Source organism: Schistocerca cancellata, chromosome 5, assembly GCF_023864275.1.
Source record: "Schistocerca cancellata isolate TAMUIC-IGC-003103 chromosome 5, iqSchCanc2.1, whole genome shotgun sequence".
Classification (NCBI taxonomy): Eukaryota; Metazoa; Arthropoda; class Insecta; order Orthoptera; family Acrididae; genus Schistocerca; species Schistocerca cancellata.
In genome coordinates, this window is record NC_064630.1 from 26706287 (window position 1) to 26725968 (window position 19682).

General features: G+C 44.7%; 1 protein-coding gene and 1 long non-coding RNA gene across 2 annotated transcripts in view; one reads left to right on the forward strand and one right to left on the reverse strand.

The window, feature by feature from the left end:
• The first annotated feature begins 10053 nt into the window (after positions 1–10053).
• On the forward strand, positions 10054–11894 carry LOC126187928 (uncharacterized). Its single transcript, XR_007537805.1, has 2 exons — positions 10054–11689; positions 11730–11894. It is a non-coding gene; the product is annotated as an uncharacterized LOC126187928 (long non-coding RNA).
• LOC126187927 (probable cytochrome P450 4aa1) overlaps positions 11187–19682 on the reverse strand; it is a 279646-nt gene continuing 271150 nt past the window's right edge. Inside the window, exons 11-12 of the mRNA XM_049929290.1 lie at positions 19481–19660; positions 11187–12915 (exon numbers count right to left, since the gene is read on the reverse strand). Coding sequence (XP_049785247.1) covers positions 12725–12915; positions 19481–19660 — 371 coding nt within the window. The 3' untranslated portion in view covers positions 11187–12724. The remainder of the gene's footprint in view (positions 12916–19480; positions 19661–19682) is intronic.

Sequence of the window (19682 nt, forward strand, 5' to 3'; positions counted from 1 at the left end):
AAGAAGGAGTGAATAAATCAGTTAACAGCAGGTTAATAAGGAGTATCAACTTTTATTATTACGAATGCAGAATGTCAAGTAGTACATTCTCAGTAATATAATGTATGCCAACTTGTGAAATTTATTTCGTTGTTTTTACAGCTAGAAATTGAAGAGCTGACCAAGGAAGTTAAAAAATTGATGGACAAGAATCAGTAAGATCATTTACGATCAATTTTATAATGTAATAGATGTGCCTTTTTAACAGATTCGAAATTTCAGTTGACTAGGATCCGTGAAAGTTGCTGTTAGATGTGGCTTCCAGTACACCACTTGTGACCGACTATGTTGTTGGAGTGACGAATGGAAGCAGACATAAGAAAGGCGATGTGATTGTGAATAGCATTTCGGATTGTTCATAATTTATTTTCCATGGTAAAAGATTTACCAGTAACGAATTGGTTAGACATATCTCCATAGAGGCAGAGGCCAATCTGAATTTGAATTTGTTCTGTGTGTTAGTGCAGTGCAGTGTTAGTGTAGTAGTTATTTAGAGGTAGATTACAAAATGGTCAATTACACTAACACTTAGCAATCACATATAGATGAGACAGCTAGTAGTCTTCGGTAACTGTAGGAATAGGCTTGGAGCTTATTCTTTCGCTGTTGCCATCCCTATCTATTCTCTGTACCAAAGAAGAATTTTGAGTTTGAATAACTAATACTAATTTTTTGTTAGCCAGCTGATGAGTGGCTCGACCGGATACGAGACTCTGCATCGATCTGGAGCATGTCCAGCCTGCCAGCTGATGCACATCACTGTTGGGGCGAACATATGCCTCGGATAGTCACATTCACTGAGCGTCTCAGTCACGAGGAATCCGCTTCGTTCAGTAGTTGGCTGATGAGGGCCCACTCAGCTAACAAGACAAATGGCAGAAGCAGCGCGACCAGACGATGTCTGGAGGTGAGCGCGCAGCGGCACTCATAGTCTCCACACTACACACACCATGAGACGCGCCAGCTACCGCACTGAATAACTACGCTGCAACAAACAAATTTGGCGCCTCGGACACAGTCACACCGCAGTGCGATCGACACTGACGGCGGAGTGCTACTGCCAGAAGGAAGAACAGGCACAGAAAGTCTAGTGCTATACACCACGATGTACACTCCTGGAAATTGAAATAAGAACACCGTGAATTCATTGTCCCAGGAAGGGGAAACTTTATTGACACATTCCTGGGGTCAGATACATCACATGATCACACTGACAGAACCACAGACACATAGACACAGGCAACAGAGGATGCACAATGTCGGCACTAGTACAGTGTATATCCACCTTTCGCAGCAATGCAGGCTGCTATTCTCCCATGGAGACGATCGTAGAGATGCTGGATGTAGTCCTGTGGAACGGCTTGCCATGCCATTTCCACCTGGCGCCTCAGTTGGACCAGCGTTCGTGCTGGACGTGCAGACCGCGTGAGACGACGCTTCATCCAGTCCCAAACATGCTCAATGGGGGACACATCCAGAGATCTTGCTGGCCAGGGTAGTTGACTTACACCTTCTAGAGCACGTTGGGTGGCACGGGATACATGCGGATGTGCATTGTCCTGTTGGAACAGCAAGTTCCCTTGCCGGTCTAGGAATGGTAGAACGATGGGTTCGATGACGGTTTGGATGTACCGTGCCCTATTCAGTGTCCCCTCGACGATCACCAGTGGTGTACGGCCAGTGTAGGAGATCGCTCCCCACACCATGATGCCGGGTGTTGGCCCTGTGTGCCTCGGTCGTATGCAGTCCTGATTGTGGTGCTCACCTACACGGCGCCAAACACGCATACGACCATCATTGGCACCAAGGCAGAAGCGACTCTCATCGCTGAAGACGACACGTCTCCATTCGTCCCTCCATACACGCCTGTCGCGACACCACTGGAAGTGGGCTGCACGATGTTGGGGCGTGAGCGGAAGACGGCCTAACGGTGTGCGGGACCGTAGCCCAGCTTCATGGAGACGGTTGCGAATGGTCCTCGCCGATACCCCAGGAGCAATAGTGTCCCTAATTTGCTGGGAAGTGGCGGTGCGGTCCCCTACGGCACTGCGTAGGATCCTACGGTCTTGGCGTGCATCCGTGCGTCGCTGCGGTCCGGTCCCAGGTCACGGGCACGTGCACCTTCCGCCGACCACTGGCGACAACATCGATGTACTGTGGAGACCTCACGCCCCACGTGTTGAGCAATTCGGCGGTACGTCCACCCGGCCTCCCGCATGCCCACTATACGCCCTCGCTCAAAGTCCGTCAACTGCACATACGGTTCACGTCCACGCTGTCGCGGCATGCTACCAGTGTTAAAGACTGCGATGGAGCTCCGTATGCCACGGCAAACTGGCTGACACTGACGGCGGCGGTGCACAAATGCTGCGCAGCTAGCGCCATTCGACGGCCAACACCGCGGTTCCTGGTGTGTCCGCTGTGCCGTGCGTGTGATCATTGCTTGTACAGCCCTCTCGCAGTGTCCGGAGCAAGTATGGTGGGTCTGACACACCGGTGTCAATGTGTTCTTTTTTCCATTTCCAGGAGTGTACTATGATAGTTACATACAAACACGTGTTGAATTCACACAATTAGACTTGTCTCATGAGACTGATGACGTTCTTTCAATAAAAGGAGATGTACAACTGGACGCAGCCTCTCATGAGAACGGATCACCGTGGAAAGAGTTAGCACTTTGGTACATGCTTGTGAAACACTTCTACGAACCATGTCTAGTGTTCATAACCACAGAACGATTTGTCGCTACACTCAAGGGGCCATACAGCCTACATGTGTGGGCCCCCAGACAGCTGACTGTAAAATGTAGCACATGGATGAGCTCTGAGAAGGGTAGACGCAGTGTCCACAGCATCCCATGTATTATTCGCAAGGTTCCTGTTCTTTCTTATCTTGTATTTATAGTAGTAGATGTGTGTATTTCCTTAAATGACTATATGATAAATATATGGATTTTCCTACTACTGCTATATGTCCGAAAATAGCACAGACTTTTTAATGAATTCAGTTCTTCATGTTATTAATGCCTAATCAAGACGAGTGTTGTAGTTAAGATCTCCTAATATTTATTTTGTGTTATTTACGTAGCAAAATATTCATTTATACCTATATTATATCTTTTCTTTTTTTCGCCATAAAAAATTGGTGTAGTAGAAACATTCACTGCTACTCGTACAGTTAATGGACGTTATTCAGATCAATATTTGCTTGATGAAAACAACGAGTGTTGTTAAATGTCCAAGTACATTAATTAACTGAAGATAATACTAGTGATCAGTTAATGTTAGACTGAGTAATCTTTTCTGACACGAATTTATTTCTCTCGGTTATTTGTAAATACCTGTTGTACTTTCTATTCTGGTCTCAGGTTTGATGAAAAGGTACTTAAGTCCCGTTTCGGAAGATTTGTCGCTTCAAAACCCTCGACGCGTTACTAATACGTAAGGCGCATTGTACCTCACTCTTTTACTGCTGAGACAAGCCTTTGGAGAAATCTCAGCGGGAGAATGTGTTTATTTATTGTCCAGTAATACCTTTCTGATCCATATTCTTTCCCGTCAGCTTTTCTGGGTGATTGGATGAATGAATCAGTCAATTTTCTTGAAGTTCCACTCCGGACCAGAGAGTTAACATATCTACGCATGATGTCTACGAAACTTACAGATTCTGCTAGGTGTGAGTTACCAGAGATGTGCTATTCCCTGTTAACGCCACGAAATGGAGTTGATACTGAGTAACAGTTAGGTCCTTCATCCCACTCGCCAGCAGGGAGGCACACTGAATTTTGTGAACGGCCTAGCAGTCTTTATCAGGGCACTTGAGTGTAACACTAAAAATTCATTTGAGCCTACTGACATTGGTTAGCAGTTAAGAAATTAACTTGTTGGACTTCGCAATGTAGCAGGTTTCTCTCTGTCTCCTTTAGAGTAGCAATTTACTAATTTACTTCGCTATCCCATTTTTCCTTGTATTTGTTCCATTTAAACAAGTAGAATGCGTTTTTTTAGAATGCTTGGCCATGATGACTTGCTCCAACGTGTCTCTAAAGGTAAATGAGTTTAGTATTTCCTGGATTGGTATATTTCTGAATTAAATGTGTAGTGGTTTGGAAAACTTTCAAAGATCTTTCTTTCAGAATTCGCGTGATTTTAATATGTTGAATCGTGCTTTGGTCTTGATCCTTTGTCTACCATTAGACAAGGTGGCGCCAAGCCTATTCTGAATTGATTACATGAAAATACCATTGCACTCAGCGATCGACTTTAGATATTTCACATCCTTCTTTTTGGGAATATTTTATGTGAGTTAAGAGGTTTACTTTCAACATCGAAAACAGTCATGGTGGTCAGACGACTCTGCTGTGTCACCTTTGCAAATATACTGCATATTTGTAAAAATAAAGTACTGACAAAATGCCAATTTTGTTCTCAGAAAGACTTTTTAACAGAAAATGCTATATATGCTTTCACTGATCAAATATTTAATCTTCTGAATAACTGAACATCACCAGCTGGTATTTTCTATGATCTCTCAAAGACATTTGATTGTGTAAATTACGGCATTCTTCTAGACAAGCTTAAGCGTTGTGGTATGTATGGGGCCGTGCACAAATGGTTTAATTCATATTTAACAAGAAGAGTGCAGAAGGTTCAAATAAACAGGTCACATAATGCACAAAAATCAGCAGGTTTCTCAAACTGAGGATGTATCAAAAATAGGTCTAACAAGGTTCAATCTTGGGTCTCTTATTGTTCTTAATATATATTAATGACTAACCACTCTATATTCACGAAGCTGCTAAGCTAACTCTCTTTGTCAATGATACAAGCGTGGTAATCATTTACAATAAACAAGAATTAGCTGAGGAATCTGTAAGTAATATCTTTCAGAAAATTATTAAGTGGTTCTCTGCAAATGGACTCTCATTAAATTCTTATAAAACACCGTATATAAAGTTCTGTGCAGTAAATGGCACAGCACCATTAGTAAATACAAAGTTTCAATAGAAGTCTGTAGCTAAGGCAAACTATTCCAAATTTTTGGATGTGTGCATTGATGAAAGATGGAATTGGAAGAAACACATTGATGATCTGCTGAAACGTATGAGTTCAGCTACTTATGCACTTAGAGTTATTGCAAATTTTGGCGGTAAGCATATAAGTAAATTAGTTTTCTTTGCCCATTTCGTTCACTAATTTCGTATGGCATCATAGTTTTGGGTAATCATCATTAAGGAAAAAATATTCATTGTACAAAAGTGTGCAATCAGAATAATAACTGGAGTCCAGCTAAGATCATCTTGCAGGCATTTATTTGAGGAACTTGAGATCTTCACAGTAGTTTCGTAATATACAGGGTGGAGAAAAATTGTGTCACGAAATGTTAATCCTGGATAGCTGATGCCAGTAGGAACCAAATGTACTGATGTTGTGTAGGTCGACGACGCACCATTTTTAATCTAAGGAAACTTGGCGCCACGCGCACCGATTGGCCATGGGATTGCCCTGTTGCCGTTCGTCGGTTGACGGGCAGTGCTATGGTTGTCGGTTCACACACACAAACGACTCTCGCCCTGTCAGTGCCCGAACGCGATTTATCGCCTTGGATATATTGTGATCTCCGGCAGGCAAAGTATTGGCCGTGGGATTGCCCTGTTGCCGTTCGTCAGTTCACGGGCAGTGCTATGGTTGTCGGTTCACACATACAAACGACCCTCGCCCTGTCAGTGCCCCAACGCGATTTTTCGCCTTGGATATATTGTGATCTCCGGCAGGCAAAGCATTCGCAGTCGTGCGTCGTCCAGAGCATCTGGCAACAGGGCAATCCCGCGGTCAATTGGAACACGTGGCACCAAGTTTCTGTGGTTTAAAAATGGTGCGTTGTTGAGCTACACAACATTAGTAATTTTGGTTCCTACTGGCATCAGCTATCCAGGGTTAAAATTTCGTGACACAGTTTTTCACCACCCTGTATATATATATTCGCTTATGAAATATTGTTATTAATAACCCAACCTGTTGTAACTGACAATTTGAAAGTTTTTACAACACAACTTTTACTTACGTGAGTCTACATGGAAATGACTGAATAACAACGAAAAGTCACAATCACAAAGCCAGTAAGAATTTCCTACTAGAGGCAACAAAAGATAACTTCTAAGTTTCCAACAAGAGTCCATGGTAGCACACATACACTTAATTCCAAGACGTATTCGGATGGCGAAGACGTAGTCTTCCGTGGAGACATCCTTGAGGTCGGTATTCGGCGTGATCTGACGTCTGGTGCTGGTTCTAACCCTTAAATAGTATTGGGCAGCCAATCAGATGTTGGTGTAGTAATACTTCCTGCAGGCCATTTCGAACTCCCTCTATAGGAAGTAGTACACGGAATATCTGTTTCCAAAACAGCTGATGTTTACTATTGCTTACGCCTTGGGCATAGACAACCTTAGTCCTGCGTGGTGTTAGATGTGTTGCCAGCTCACAGGGGCTACCTTGGCGGCGGCGTAACACAACCCAGTTGAAAAACAATAGCAATGTGCATAGCCACAACACTAGGAGAAAAACTGATCCTCACTGCTTTGGATTAAATCTAACTCTGGCACAAGGAGGGGTGAATCATGCTGCCACAAAAATCTTTGGTCACTTACCAAATAGTGTCAAAAGTCTGACAGATAGCCAACCAACATTTAAAAACAAATTAAAATAATTTCTGAATAATAACTCTTTCTACTTAGTAGACAAATTTTTAGATAAAAATTAGAAAGCTTATAACTAAAATAATATTTAAAGAAGCTTGAATTAAGGAATGTAAAGCAATATTTTGTTAACTTGACACATACCAATCATTAAAAAGTGCTGTATTTAAGATCTATGGAGCAAGTATTAATCTAATCTAATCTAATCAAACTATCCCCATTTATTTTATTGATAACATACAGGAAGCCAGTTTTCCTCCCATCCCAAGCACATAACCTGCTCCAACGACATGATGGAAATTTAGCAATAGCAGATGTGGTTAATTGCTGCAAACCATGTAAGGGCATTACATACACTGCTACGCACAACTGAGCCCAAATGTTTCTAGTAAGGTTACTCGTTGTGCACAAGATACACATTAATGTCATTAATGGTACAAATTAATTTTATAGATTCAGATGTCTCACATAAGCCCAGAGGCGTGTGAATAACATGATACCAATCTAAGTTCGGTTCAAAATATCCACCTTTACCTGGTACCCCTTCAGAGGTGTCCATTTTATAATATTACAGTTCAAGAACCCCTTTCCAAAGCGTAAACATTATGCCAATGGTATATTAGAATTAGTTGATCTGCTACCTGTTTCCCATTGTGTGTCAGTATTAATAACTGAGTGTGTATACACTGAGTTAACTTGAAGCTGCTTAGATGTGAATCAATGAAAAGTCTGAACACTGAAGCTGATAGTTATTTGTTTTCAGTTGGAGCCAACGTTGTGTAGCTGACAATACTTTGTGAGGTAGCCATTGTTGTATGCTATGTTAATGTTTTGTACTTAACTCTGTTTTATACTGATAGGCATCCACAAGGTTGGTGGGCTGGGGCTGGGGAATTGTAAGGGTATATACTTTATCCTTATCACAAAACTAGCGAGTATTTCAAGGAATGCTTCTACTAAATCACAGATTTCAGTTTTCGAATGTAATGTAAAATACTTTGGTTTTTTAAGTTTGATCCTGATTCTCCATTTTGAGGAATAATAATGTGGCATTTTTCCCTGATTATTTTTGTTGCTATTCGACATTATTCTCTCGGTTACTTTGCTTTTTACTTCTATTTCAGATTTTTAGTTTTCGATATAAACATAACATTATTGGTATAAGAAGAACATTTACTCCTGTGAATAACTCGCTGAATACTATGACAATCATAAGAATGATGTAATTTTAAATTGTTGAATTAAAATACATTGTGTATAAATTAACAACATAAAGTTGTGTCAATAGCATATACTGAATTGAGCTTATTTGGCCTACTCTTTGTGTGTGCATTTATTGCTACTAATCGTTTAGAGTTTCGTAAAAACGTTAATGAAGTCTGCACGAATTTTTTTGTTTTCTTCATTCTGTATTTTTTCGTTTCTCTTTTAATGTTACTTATCTTGTATTGTAATGACCTTGTGTGTACAGGTGCAATGTAATGTGTTGTCCAAAATCAATATTTTGGCCCAATGTGTAACATTATTTCCTTGTATGTATGAAATTTAGTTGTAATTTTAGGAGCTGCATCCGATAGGAAAATTAGCATCGTTGCAAATATTGCATACAGAGAGACGGTTGAGGAGCAGTTATATTCAAGGGTGAACGAGAACGTGTGCTAATGTAGTGGTAGTGTATGCAGACTTAAGTTGTGGGAAGTTCGTTAACTGCTGTTTTATCAGTGGTTGAAGGAGAAGTTCTGCGAGAAAGTTTGGTCCGTGATGTTGTAAGACGAAAAACGTCGTTATACAAAGAAGAAGATAGCAGAAAAGAAAGAGAGAAGGTTGAAGGAAAGAAAACTACAGAAGACTTATAGTAGAAGACACCACGAAGGCTTACGATGTATCAGGGCCACAGAACTCTTCAGAGATATCGGAAAGAAAGTTAGGAAAATTCATCTATACTACAACACATTATGAACACTCTAGTAAAAGGCATGTACGTGTTATATGCCACTGGACTGATTTTGGAGCTACGTTGTATGATTTCTGAGCTTCTAAGCGATTTAATTTTGTGATGTGCAAATAAACGTGCGGACTACACGATAAAGTTAATATGCAACCAGCCGTCCACTGCAAATCAATGTTCCTAATATTAAATTAATACGGTTGGTCCATCTCTTTCTGAAACATGGAAAGTTTATTTTATGGTGTATCTTGATAGTACAACACCTCAGAGCTTACGCAACGAGCTGTATTAAATTTTCAGTGTTATTTTCTCTTATTCATGAAATATCCATCGCTGTATTAGTGCCAGGCCAGCGATCAACGAGACAGCAGATCGTCGGTACCAGAGATATTGCAACAGTCGTCCGTCTCAGGTATGAAACCGCAGAACGAGTATCTCTGCAATCGCATTGCAGATTATCACCCTACATTTAATTGAAAACTCCCATCGACATATATTATTAAAGTGTGTTGCATAAGTTCATGTCAGTTTTCAATTTAACTTTTAACAATTCCCCTCCAGCAACAATTCTAATTAAAATAACATTTGTACTACAAAAGAATATTTCTTTGTCAGAACTTTATGTATATTTCACACAACAAAGAGTGGTCATATAACGGCTTTTTCCGAGGACACTTGTTTTCTATTACTTTGTTACTTCGTGGTTATTCCAAAGCTGAAATTTAACTAACGACATTTTGCTGACACTGAGGACCCACGCTATCAAATGTAGTGCTAGGGAAGAATTAGGTATTTATAATCAGTTAACAACGACTAGAAGTGGAAACTATTTACATCCACGTTATTTAAATCCATGTCATCACTTGCTCCTTAGGCTTGCCATTAAAATTGTACCAATCAAAGGTCTTTTCTTGGTTTACTGATTGATCTGATTAATAACAGAAGTTTCCTGCCAAGGACATCTTGAATTCTAACAGATCTAAATTGCTAACATTATGAAGCCAATACGCATCAAGTTTACTAGCTTTGTGAAAGGTGTTTTTCGTACAAAAAAGTTGTGCTGCCTAGTCAATATCTAACAGGAACCCACAGTAATTTACTGCTGCAGCAGCAATTGATAAATAATACTTGTGGATATTTTATGTATTTGTTTGTTTGTTTCAATTATGTATGTTTATGTTGTATGTGACTGAAGTTTTCTTGTGTTCGACATCAGCGATCTCAGTCTGTGTTTCTTCAGAAATAGACGCTGTCTACCAGATAATACCACAAACATGTTAGTTCAGGACAGAAACAGTCAGCTCAGTATTGCATTAAATGGACAGGTGTGTAACGTTTTAATCACAACAGATTATCGGTTGTTGTAGTGAATTTCTTTCTACAGAGCCTTTACATGATACGTGCAGTAAGTCTTAACCGAACAGAAGTGGTAATCAGATTCACTTACGTTAAAGATGCTTACCATTTCTTAATGTGCAAGAAAACATTGAATGAATACTTTTCAGCCATATGAGGATCAAATGTTTTATTTGAGTCCTCTCAAGTTTATGTTTTAGGTTACTATACATTTCAAACTCACTGAATCAGATATATAAAAAAATGGCAATTTTTAAATCTTTTCCAGTCTTGGATAAATTTCAGTGGACGCAGTTGTTCATATTGTTTCCTTCCCATAGGTATAAAATCAGAAATACAAAAACCATAGAAACTGTAGATATAATCAATAGACATAAAATCATATTCCACAACTCAGGTAACTCAACACATTTGAATTTCACATTTAATGTAGTTATTTTGGTGTTCCACCTCCAGGTTTCTTTTCGATTGTGGCTATGATAATGGAGCAATGCTGTAAAGAGGTCTGTATCGGAGGGGAGATGACGGAGACATGGAGGCAACATCATTCCTCAGGCTGTCGCTGAATATCACACAGTAGTCAGAAGCATTTTTATCCTATTGCAGGAGTATTGTGTCATAGGTTCGTGCATCGTGCAGGTTTTCTACTTTTAATACTACAATCTGCTGTTGTTCTCCACCTACACTGGTGCTCCTAACAAGGAACAACATACAAAGCGGTATACATAATAAGTTACTGTTTTGTAGCATATTCCTCACGCGAATGTAACATGCTTTTCTCTTTCTCTTTATTTCTGTCCTTCTTTACAAGCCATAATAAATGAAAGCCTCATTGACTGTCGTACAAAAGCATCTCAAAAAGTTTGAAAGACGTTTGTAGCGTTTCTTTATAAGGAAACGAAAATTCTGTTGTATACCATTTTTTGGACGAAATCTTATATACTTACAGGCGTCATTTATATTCAGTATAGTTTGTATTTTTATGTTCCTCTTTCTCAGCACAATAAAACTGGTTACTTCAGTTCGCTTGAAGAATAAATTAATTGTTAGCAGAATTAAACCTTTTTTGCAGCAACATTTTCAATGGAACATCCACAATGGCGGAAGAGAGAAGGTTTGGAAAGAGTAATTATGGGCCACACATGGTAGAGAGTATAAAATATATTTGACATATTTGTAAGATATTCACATAGTTATAAATTGTTCATACATAAGGCTTTGGATATTAGAGTGTTACAGTGAATGAGGCTAAAAGAGGTAAACCTTTAAACAGCAACGCTTTGAATCGAATACACAGATTTGTCGATTTCCGCCGAGAGTACACTCTGTAATATGACTCTTAAGCGCTAATGTCCAAAGCAGGTCACATACAGTTTAAGTATATAATATTTTGTCCTATATGACTAATAAATTAACCGATAAATGTATGAAAGATCTTCATTAGATACATAGTCTAATTTCATAACAATGACTATTACATTTATAGAATGACAATAATAAGATCATAAATTATGATAATGAAACAAAACTGCTGGAATACATTGTGGTATAAAAATTAAAAGAAATGAGCAATGGTACCCTCCACGAGCATACTCCTGGAGTATATCGATTCTGTTTACACAGAAGACACGAAGGTTGCCTTCTGTACAGTTCTTTTACAGCATTTGGTGACACTTACTCTGGACGAAGGATGTATGACATTCAAAATCCTCCTTAAAAGAAGCTAACTGTTCCCACTTCACGGAGACAGCAAGCAACTTGTCTTTGACATTCTAGTCACTTTTGAGGAACATGTTTATAAGCCTGAGAAAGGATCAGAGATGGGCATATTTCTCAGAAGTACGCTGAGAATGAGATACGTTCCCACGCTAGTGGACCTATACTGAGCTTATATTTTATGCAAAACGCCTTTTCTGAAGTAAAAAATGGGTCTACAGATGACTACTAAGTGACTGTGTTTGTTGGTAGTTTACGTAAATAATCAGCTTTCTGCCCAAAGCAACTCGAAATGTACTGCATTAGAACAATTTTTTTTTTTAGTTTTTAAATATCATGTATTTATTCCTTTACATATGGCGCACATCCACTTTGCTTGATGATCCACGTAAACTGCAAATAGCAGTTACGAAAAATTTCGTACTGAATGTCAGCTGAGTCTTGTCTTGCCCCAGTCTGACTTCTGCCGCTGACTGCAGACTCTCAAGAGTGCAGTCTTAATGAGAGGGTAGAGGTCGTTCAGGTTGTTGACTGTGAGTCCATTTCACGAACGTTAACAGAAAAGTGTAGCTCGTCGTACAGGAGTACTGCTTCACTATATGGACAGCACATACTCAAATGCAAAGTACACAGGAGCAAACTAAAACTTAGTAAACATTGGTTCTTTGCCGAGAGATGTGTGCCCTCAGTGCACAAGGTCCACCATCAGGGTGAGAAGAGTAAACGCCGTTTAAAGTCTTAAAGCGTATCACTTGGGCCAGAGAGTCAGTCCTCCCGGGCAGTTTGTCCCCAGACGCTGGTCTCAGCCGCGGGTCGCAGACAGGTTTGTACCGCGGGAGAGCGGCCACCACGCTGTCCGAGGAGCGCCGCCCTGCCGCTCTGGGCAGAGCAGAGCAGAGGCCGCCCCAGCGCAACGCGGGGAGCCGCGCGGTGCCTGGCGGAGGGTGCTGCGCTCGCCCGCCCGCCCGCTAGCTGGCGGCGGCGGCGGCGGGGGCGGCCGGCGTCCTGGGCGACAGGTGGACCCAGATGCCGCCGCGCGCGCGGATCGTGATGCGGTAGGCCAGCCGCAGCGACTCGCGGCCCTTGGCCGGCTCCAGCCGGAAGTGGCGCAGCAGCGTCGACATCACCACCTTCATCTCCATCATGGCGAACTTGTAGCCTGTGGGGCACACGGTAGATCCACTCGTTCAGTTTCAGTCTGTGGTCTGAAGGTTCTTACAAAATCACGAGAAGACAATATTTTGCTCTACTGTAATACGACACCGCGGGTAAATAATCCAGCATGGATAATGTCGCAGCATGTGCTGATATACACTCCTGGAAATGGAAAAAAGAACACATTGACACCGGTGTGTCAGACCCACCATACTTGCTCCGGACACTGCGAGAGGGCTGTACAAGCAATGATCACACTCACGGCACAGCGGACACACCAGGAACCGCGGTGTTGGCCGTCGAATGGCGCTAGCTGCGCAGCATTTGTGCACCGCCGCCGTCAGTGTCAGCCAGTTTGCCGTGGCATACGGAGCTCCATCGCAGTCTTTAACACTGCTAGCATGCCGCGACAGCGTGGACGTGAACCGTATGTGCAGTTGACGGACTTTGAGCGAGGGCGTATAGTGGGCATGCGGGAGGCCGGGTGGACGTACCGCCGAATTGCTCAACACGTGGGGCGTGAGGTCTCCACAGTACATCGATGTTGTCGCCAGTGGTCGGCGGAAGGTGCACGTGCCCGTCGACCTGGGACCGGACCGCAGCGACGCACGGATGCACGCCAAGACCGTAGGATCCTACGCAGTGCCGTAGGGGACCGCACCGCCACTTCCCAGCAAATTAGGGACACTGTTGCTCCTGGGGTATCGGCGAGGACCATTCGCAACCGTCTCCATGAAGCTGGGCTACGGTCCCGCACACCGTTAGGCCGTCTTCCGCTCACGCCCCAACATCGTGCAGCCCGCCTCCAGTGGTGTCGCGACAGGCGTGAGTGGAGGGACGAATGGAGACGTGTCGTCTTCAGCGATGAGAGTCGCTTCTGCCTTGGTGCCAATGATGGTCGTATGCGTGTTTGGCGCCGTGCAGGTGAGCGCCACAATCAGGACTGCATACGACCGAGGCACACAGGGCCAACACCCGGCATCATGGTGTGGGGAGCGATCTCCTACACTGGCCGTACACCACTGGTGATCGTCGAGGGGACACTGAATAGTGCACGGTACATCCAAACCGTCATCGAACCCATCGTTCTACCATTCCTAGACCGGCAAGGGAACTTGCTGTTCCAACAGGACAATGCACGTCCGCATGTATCCCGTGCCACCCAACGTGCTCTAGAAGGTGTAAGTCAACTACCCTGGCCAGCAAGATCTCCGGATCTGTCTCCCATTGAGCATGTTTGGGACTGGATGAAGCGTCGTCTCACGCGGTCTGCACGTCCAGCACGAACGCTGGTCCAACTGAGGCGCCAGGTGGAAATGGCATGGCAAGCCGTTCCACAGGACTACATCCAGCATCTCTACGATCGTCTCCATGGGAGAATAGCAGCCTGCATTGCTGCGAAAGGTGGATATACACTGTACTAGTGCCGACATTGTGCATGCTCTGTTGCCTGTGTCTATGTGCCTGTGGTTCTGTCAGTGTGATCATGTGATGTATCTGACCGCAGGAATGTGTCAATAACGTTTCCCCTTCCTGGGACAATGAATTCACGGTGTTCTTATTTCAATTTCCAGGAGTGTAGCTGCAGCATATCTTCGATAATAATCCAACATATACTCAAATAAAGTGCAGGAATGGAGCTGCATGACATCTTTGAGAAACTTTGATATTTCGACTGGTGCACACCCTCTCATTTTCAAGACACAAATGCGACTACGCAGCGATGTGTGAGGAAGCTTAGAACCTTTTTTATGCGCAGCATATGCCAAAAGATCACACATGCACACACACACACACACACACACAGACACGCTGGTAAACACTAGCAGCATCACACAACCACAGATTGAAACAACGCATTGCAAACCACCAGCTGTTCCATCAAAACTGTATCCCTTTACACTGAAGGGACAGCTGGACATTGGTTCAAATGGTTCAAATGGCTCTGAGCACTATGGGACTCAACTGCTGTGGTCACAAGTCCCCCAGAACTTAGAAGTACTTAAACCTAACTAACCTAAGGACATCACACACACCCATGTCCGAGGCAGGATTCGAACCTGCGACCGTAGCGGTCGTGCGGTTCCAGACTGTAGCGCCTTTAACCGCTCGGCCACTCCGGCCGGCTGGACATTGGTGATTTACACATACATAGCACTACAATGGCACCTCACTATAAATTTGCCTCTGTCTTAGCTGGCACAATATTTGCAAGTTATTACAGCAATGTATGCGAGAAAACTACAAATTTGAAATATGGTCACCAATGTCCAGACTTTCCTCCATGACGACGGTTTTGTGAAGCGAAACCGGTAGAGGAATTGTGCTGGTGTAACCTGCCTCCAGAACACCAAGCAGCAAAGAGGTTACAAGAAGATAGATAGAGGCCAAAGACAGACTCGCAAGAAACGGGCCGCCAACGCCCTCTCGGGCGCCAGTATTTATGTCGCCACCGCGGACTGGAGGGCCCAGCCTGTAACAGTCAGTCCACCAGTGACTCACCAAGTCATCGGTCGCATCCCAGTCGCAGACAGTCTCAGGTGGGACACAGAGACCAGAGTAGTGCGCATAGTGGGACTTCTACTTCACCAGCAGTGAGGCTAACGTGGACTATTACGGAAAGCTTGTACCACGAAATCTGGACTATCTCGTGTTAAGGAACTTTCTGTTCTTAAGAATAAAGAAACCTGTTAATAAATGCGTGAAGTTGTACAGTACAAAGAGGATACCGGTCACCAGCAACATACTCTCCGTATTTCCCATGGTACAAGCCTACAGTGACAATGAGATGACACAAAAGGAATAAAGTAGTTTTGGTACAGCTGATTGGTTGCACTGCATTATTTCAAGTACCTAACACCTGTAGATCGTTACTTCAAGAAAGTTGTAGCAGCCGTAGGTGACCAGAGTCAGAACTCATATCGACAGTGAATGTTAACACCCGACGGGTGAGGTGGCGTCTGCCAACTGTGTCCGTCTGTTCTTTCACCATGGAGAGAGCAGCAGCCCAGGCAGCCTCTAAGCGCAAACCTCTATCTCCTGCACGATTTCCGACGCCTTCAAGTGGTATACGACAGGCTCGTAAGGCTTTAAACCTCGATTTCTCGAAGAGCCTTCGGAATCGGATTGCACGAGAGCAGCATTTGTTGCAGCTCAAGGATTTACTACGCTTCTTCGACATGAGCAAAATTCTTGCCCCCTGGAGTGTCTGCTTCCCCTGTAAGACGCTATCGTTGCCAGAAACTGTGACATCAACATCGTGTCCCACAATCACGATGCACAGATTTATCCTCTCTATCATATTGTAGCTCACAGACTTTCCCAGACAATTTACGCTAAAGTTGGCGAGGCCAAGGTAGTCATTACATCAATCCCATACCAAAGAACATTTTATAAATCCAGACAATTACATTTAGGTCACAGATTCTAACATCTGATGACATTAAAAATCGAATGACCCCAATCGCGGGTCAGCTAAACGCGTATTAAGTAAGTACATAAACTTAATATGCAAATCTCTCCCAGAAAATCAATACTGTGCGGTCCTGAAACTACCAGTCTGCTGTCGAAGGAATGACGTGACAATAGTTCTGTGATTATAAGGAGTCACTTTTGTTAAGATTCCCGATATCGTGATGGCCGTTAGGAAAAGCTGCTTATGTTGAAACATTGTTGGTGGCGCACGTGGTTTTGGAGGAAATACACTCCTGGAAATTGAAATAAGAACACCGTGAATTCATTGTCCCAGGAAGGGGAAACTTTATTGACACATTCCTGCGGTCAGATACATCACATGATCACACTGACAGAACCACAGGCACATAGACACAGGCAACAGAGCATGCACAATGTCGGCACTAGTACAGTGTATATCCACCTTCCGCAGCAATGCAGGCTGCTATTCTCCGATGGAGACGATCGCAAAGATGCTGGATGTAGTCCTGTGGAACGGCTTGCCATGCCATTTCCACATGGCGCCTCAGTTGGACCAGCGTTCGTGCTGGACGTGCAGACCGCATGAGACGACGCTTCATCCAGTCCCAAACATGCTCAATGGGGGACAGATCCGGAGATCTTGCTGGCCAGGGTAGTTGACTTACACCTTCTAGAGCACGTTCGGTGGCACGGGATACATGCGGACGTGCATTGTCCTGTTGGAACAGCAAGTTCCCTTGCCGGTCTAGGAATGGTAGAACGATGGGTTCGATGACGGTTTGGATGTACCGTGCACTATTCAGTGTCCCCTCGACGATCACCAGTGGTGTACGGCCAGTGTAGGAGATCGCTCCCCACACCATGATGCCGGGTGTTGGCCCTGTGTGCCTCGGTCGTATGCAGTCCTGATTGTGGCGCTCACCTGCACGGCGCCAAACACGCATACGACCATCATTGGCACCAAGGCAGAAGCGACTCTCATCGCTGAAGACGACACGTCTCCATTCGTCCCTCCATTCACGCCTGTCGCGACACCACTGGAGGCGGGCTGCACGATGTTGGGGCGTGAGCGGAAGACGGCCTAACGGTGTGCGGGACCGTAGCCCAGCTTCATGGAGACGGTTGCGAATGGTCCTCGCCGATACCCCAGGAGCAACAGGGTCCCTAATTTGCTGGGAAGTGGCGGTGCGGTCCCCGACGGCACTGCGTAGGATCCTACGGTCTTGGCGTGCATCCGTGCGTCGCTGCGGTCCGGTCCCAGGTCGACGGGCACGTGCACCTTCCGCCGACCACTGGCGACAACATCGATGTACTGTGGAGACCTCACGCCCCACGTGTTGAGCAATTCGGCGGTACGTCCACCCGGCCTCCCGCATGCCCACTATACGCCCTCGCTCAAAGTCCGTCAACTGCACATACGGTTCACGTCCACGCTGTCGCGGCATGCTAGCAGTGTTAAAGACTGCGATGGAGCTCCGTATGCCACGGCAAACTGGCTGACACTGACGGCGGCGGTGCACAAATGCTGCGCAGCTAGCGCCATTCGACGGCCAACACCGCGGTTCCTGGTGTGTCCGCTGTGCCGTGCGTGTGATCATTGCTTGTACAGCCGTCTCGCAGTGTCCGGAGCAAGTATGGTGGGTCTGACACACCGGTGTCAATGTGTTCTTTTTTCCATTTCCAGGAGTGTAGTTTATCTCCGAATCTTCCAGTTTCGCCACGTGGAGAGGAGAACGCTCGAGCTAAAGAAGTCCGCGTCCCCGTCACATAGACGTAACAGGGGTAAGTCAGTACAGCTACTCTGTAGGTTTGGAGATCTGGCACTGGGGGCTATGTTTTTAGCCGTGGAGACACATTCTCCACTTTATGAAACAGCCGCGGCACAGAGCTCTGCATCACGCATAGGGTTCACACAGTCGTTTTCTTTAATCCATCTGATTCGTGTACACTGGCGCAGCAGTCTCCACGGTGGTAGATACATGCACGTTCTGACCTCCATTACGGTGGCGACGTACTTCCAGGAGTCGAGGCTTGCTACTAGTTGTGCTGTGAAGGTGGAATATGACATCGACAGACGCCGCAGTGGAGACCACGCAAGCCTGAGGTAGAAGCTACAATCCCCGCCCACCTACGTATTGTCGATGTGCTGGTACGTACTACGGTGTATGCTACCACTTACAACATCTGTAAGTCCCATTCTCCCTCTGCACATTTTGTCCCGAGTAGTATTTAAAACTCGATCGATTTTCTTTCTTTCTTACCTAACCATGGCAGTTAATGGGCCAGCGGCCATCTTGTGGTTACGTTTCTAACATTCTGCGGGTTCTGTAAGCCAACTGTTCTATCTCTTCGATATATTTTCTGTTCAAATAATTTCACCTCGGTAACAGAATATTTCCACTCACAGTGCGGTGTTGTGGGTTAGTGGCTCCGGTTACGGGTGAACTGCCTGAACCTTCATTTGTATTGAAGAATATGTCCACCTGCTTAGATGGGTGGCTACGTGCTTGCTTCCCATGCACTGGAATCGGGTTCGATTCCCGGCCGTGTTGGAGCCTTTCTCCGCACTTGGGGTTGTGTTGTTCTCATCATCATCGGCCGCAATTCGTCCAGTGTGGCGCCGACTGAAATAAGACTTGCACTTGGCGGCCGAACCCGAATAGGACCTCCAGGCCAACAATGCCATACGATCATTTCATATCGTTTGATTTCATTGAAGAATGTCTCTAAATCACGTTACAACTCTACAACCCGCTCCTTGTCAGAAACGTCCCATCTGTCCCAATACATTTTTCGGCCGAAATGCCTGCAGTGAGACAATAAATCCGATGCTGCCACTGCCATGGTTACAGGAGAATTTGTGTGGGGGGCACTGAATTATCTGTGTGAAGCGAGGAAAGCAACAGTTGGGGAACGACTACAGCCAAGATTCACAATATGCTCAGATGCAAATGAAAACCAAAGGTATGACAGCTTAAAACGCTGTATAGGACAACGCAACTTTCCTTTTGTGTCTGTTTATAACCTGAATTAAACTGTCAGGGAAAGGCTGGCGAGCAGCATTTTCTCGTAGGCTACCTTAGTCACGCGCTGGCACGTTCCAGTAAGATCATAGCTGAGGCGGGGCGACTTACCTATGCAGTTGCGCGGGCCCGCGCTGAAGGGGATGTAGCTGTAGGGGTGGCGGCGCGAGCAGTTGTCCGCCGTGAAGCGGTCCGGGTCGAAGGCCTCCGGGTCGGGGAAGACGTGCTCCAGGCGGTGCATCGCGTACGGCGCCAGCAGCACGTCCGTGCCGGCGGGCAGCGTGTGCTTGCCTGCCGCAACACACCAACACAC